The following is a 3,693-nucleotide window of genomic DNA, read 5'->3' on the forward strand; positions in this document are numbered from 1 at the left end:
AATATTAATATGTTAATTGTAACTTCACTCAATATATACAATACATAAATTTGAATGATCTGATGCAGAATGAGTTTCCAGAATGTAAGTGCAAAATTGGCATTACAAATCTATCATAATAATCACATTAAAAATCATTATATTGTGGTATAAGTGAAATTAAGATCTTATTGATCATAACACCAGAACATGACATCATATAATGTTATTACACCATTATCACTAACAACTTACAAGCACTTAAATACACAATAAAAAAGTTAAATTGATGACAATATCAATCTTATATAAATAAATTACTATTCAATGAATGATACTTCGTTTATATATTAACACTAGTCAATAGCCAGTCTTTTATTATTTTTTAACTCTGAAATTGTGTGTGTATTCCATAAATACCTGGGAAGTTGATTCATTATATATGGTGTTTTATACTATTTTTCCATAGTTATTATTATATTGTGGAATTTCATAAGATTTATTTTCTAAGGTTCTTGTACTATACATATGATTTTTTAATAGTTTATTACTTGCACTATAATATGTATAGTTCTAGTAAGTCTTAATAATCAGAGTAAGCTTCTAGAAGCAAAACATAAAACATTGTTTTATTAAATCACATTAAGCTTCAAGAAACAGAACATAAAACATTGTTTCATTAATTACACTAAATTTCTAGAAGCAGAAAATAAAACACTGTTATATGATATTACATAAATATGTTTATATTGGACAAAATTCTCAATCTCCCCTAACAAACTGTGACATTTGTTATTCTTGTCTTCCCTCTTCTCTAATTTTTTAACCACCCCTGTGAGAAGTACAAAATTTATCGTAAATTACTTATTAGGCTGTTATCATTGCTTAGGCAAAGCATAATTTACATAGCCTTCAATATTTACTAACAGAGCAATAAAATAGAAAATCAAACCCCTCTTGCATTGCCTACCTGTCATATCTTCTCTTTCACAACTTGCCAATTGTTCTCTCTGACATACAAGACTATATTATTTATGACCAATAGAAAGCCAATATTTTTCTCTATCAAATGACATATTATATTATATTTTCTGTACAGAGAATTGTCTATTTTCCATCCAATTCAAACTTTATTCCCACAGGAAACACATCAACAGTCTCAGCTAAATTTTTTACAGCTTTTGTTCCACAGTTAGAAAACCAGAAAAACTGTGATAGGTATGGAACACGTTTCCTTTTTTGCATGTTATTATTCTGTGTTATTTGGTGCATTATTTGATTAGATAAAAATTATATAATGCAGTAGTACCATTAGTATGAAAAAGTAGGGTTAAGTTTCATCAACAGTCATCAGCAAAAAAAAGAAGACCCAGGTACAATATATTCTATGACTATTCTTGAGCATAAGATTTCATAAAAGAAGATCTGAAGATGGTGGAACTTTTCCACAGAAACATTTAGTTTTTAATTGTATATTTTACTTTTAACTTATCCAATAAATTATTGTGCATTTTTAAATGTTGAATCTTCTTACTTATTTTGAGCTCCAGGTAAGTATTTTATTCTTGTTTTTCATGTGTAAAATGTAAAAATTTAAAACTCTTTAGGATAGATAAAGTAAAATGAATAATAATATTAATAATGATAATTTTTATGAGGTACACTCACAAGTTGACCATGTATTACGTAATTCGATACTGTAATGTGACCTGCACATTCCCCATATGATTTGCAATTTATATGGCACAAATATTAGTTGGAATGGTTTAAAGGGCAATATATACAATAAAATTTCAATATAAAAGCTGTTCATTTTATCCTCTTGCATATTATCCTACTTTAGCACTTGTTGAGGGTAAGCAACATGTAGTGTACATTATAAACAAAGTTTTTTGGAGTTTATTAAGTTCTACCTATGGGACCCTTGAAAATCTCACTAGGACTCTTGACAAAAAAAAGTTGAGAGTCTGGGACCCTTCACTGTGGGATTCTAGTGAAAACCCTGTTCTTCCTTCTTTCAACTCTTGGAGCAGCTAAATGCTTACAGATTAGGAATAGAAGGGCACCTGGAAGAACAGAAATCCCATATTCTACCACAAAAAATTTAAAACTGAATAAAAGTACTGTACCTTGTAAAACATACATCTTTATTTTTACCATAAAACCTTTGAAACTCAATAGAAGGGAGTCCATTGTAGAAACAAGGTCCCAATCTTTGCCCAGCAAGCTTTGAAACTACAGTCAAACATTGTAAAGCTGAACTTTGATATCTCAAATATATGGCAGATACTGAACCCAGTCCTATCAATTTCTTTTAACTCTAGTTGTATCTAATGCTCTTCATTTGTTATGGATCAAAATTAAGGTCAAGATCTCAGATCATCCATCTTAATCCCCTGATGTATCAAATAAATTCCTAAAGTCCATGGCATTTCAACACAGTGATATTTGGCTTTAATTAGTAACAAACCAAACTCCATTCAACCTCAGTGCAAAGAGAAAAATGACATGATGAAAGCTTCAAGCAAAGCAAAAACTAGATGACACCACATAACTACTTTACTTCTTGGCTTCTAAAATATTTAACCTGAAGTTACATTCCAGTACTCACATGTCAGAGACTGTCCTCCATACGGAATTATCAACTTAAATCTGTCAAGAGGTCTTTGTTCATGAAAGGGAGCTCTGAAAGAAAAAAAAAGTATTTATGTGTGTGTGTGTGTATATACATACATACATGCCTACACACACACACATATATATATTTATTTATTTATTTATTCAATATGCAGACAACAAGGGACTATTTAGTCCTTCATGGTTGCCCTTGCACACCCACCCTTGAAAAAAGTAAAAATTTAAACCCACCCTTTAATTTTCAGAAAACCATAAATTCCCCTCTTAATCTCTTATAAAGTAGTGGCCTTCACTACTGCCTATAGCTGGAGCTGTGCAGTTAACTCAATTAATTTATATAATCAATTACCTATAAGCATTGATTACATCAATTACTGTCACACAAAATAACTGATCAATTGAAATTATAATTCATTTGATTAATCAAAATTAGGATTTCCACTTATTACTAGTTTTGATTATTCCAACTACCTATGTAATTGAAATACAGCCATTAGTTTTATTTGTTGTTAAGCACAAAACTACATAACAGACTAACTGTGCTTTGTCCACCACAGATATCAAAACCAGATTTGTAGCATTATAAGTCGTTGCTTTTTTTTTATGGTGAACTCATATGAGAATAATAAATGTTTTCCTTTAGTCATCTTGCGAGACTACTCCACTTGTTGAATGTAATTTATTAATAAGTCCAACAATTAAACTATTAGCAAATTACACTAATCACCCAGTTCTATTGATGACAACTCATTCTATAAGCTAATAACCCTGTGAGAAAAATGTACTGTCTCATTAACTGGACTCTATCCTATCCTTTCAAATTCTAAACTGTGTCCTCTCATTTTATTATCCTTAAAATATAGCACAAGAAAAATCAGAGGCATCCTATTAATCTTTTGGATAATCTAATCATTCTGTATACTTATAGAAATGCCCATGGGATTACTGCCCTCAGCAAACTTTAATAATTTGCTAATATCCTTTACAATACCATTAACTCTTTGAACTCGGGTTCGGTCCATGGGACCAACCTCATAACCATTTTTTGCTTCTTATAGTTTTCATGCTATAACTTTT

At 30.1% G+C, this 3,693-nt stretch overlaps 1 protein-coding gene across 1 annotated transcript in view; it reads right to left on the reverse strand.

Moving 5' to 3' along the window:
* The window catches only part of LOC106469058 (BRISC and BRCA1-A complex member 2-like), a 38,695-nt gene that overhangs the window by 25,472 nt on the left and 9,530 nt on the right, over positions 1-3,693 (reverse strand). The window contains exon 2 of the mRNA XM_022397459.1: positions 2,591-2,664. Within this exon, the coding sequence (XP_022253167.1) occupies positions 2,591-2,664 (74 nt within the window). The remainder of the gene's footprint in view (positions 1-2,590; positions 2,665-3,693) is intronic.

This window comes from Limulus polyphemus, unplaced genomic scaffold (assembly GCF_000517525.1).
Source record: "Limulus polyphemus unplaced genomic scaffold, Limulus_polyphemus-2.1.2 Scaffold3279, whole genome shotgun sequence".
In the NCBI taxonomy this organism is placed as follows: domain Eukaryota; kingdom Metazoa; phylum Arthropoda; class Merostomata; order Xiphosura; family Limulidae; genus Limulus; species Limulus polyphemus.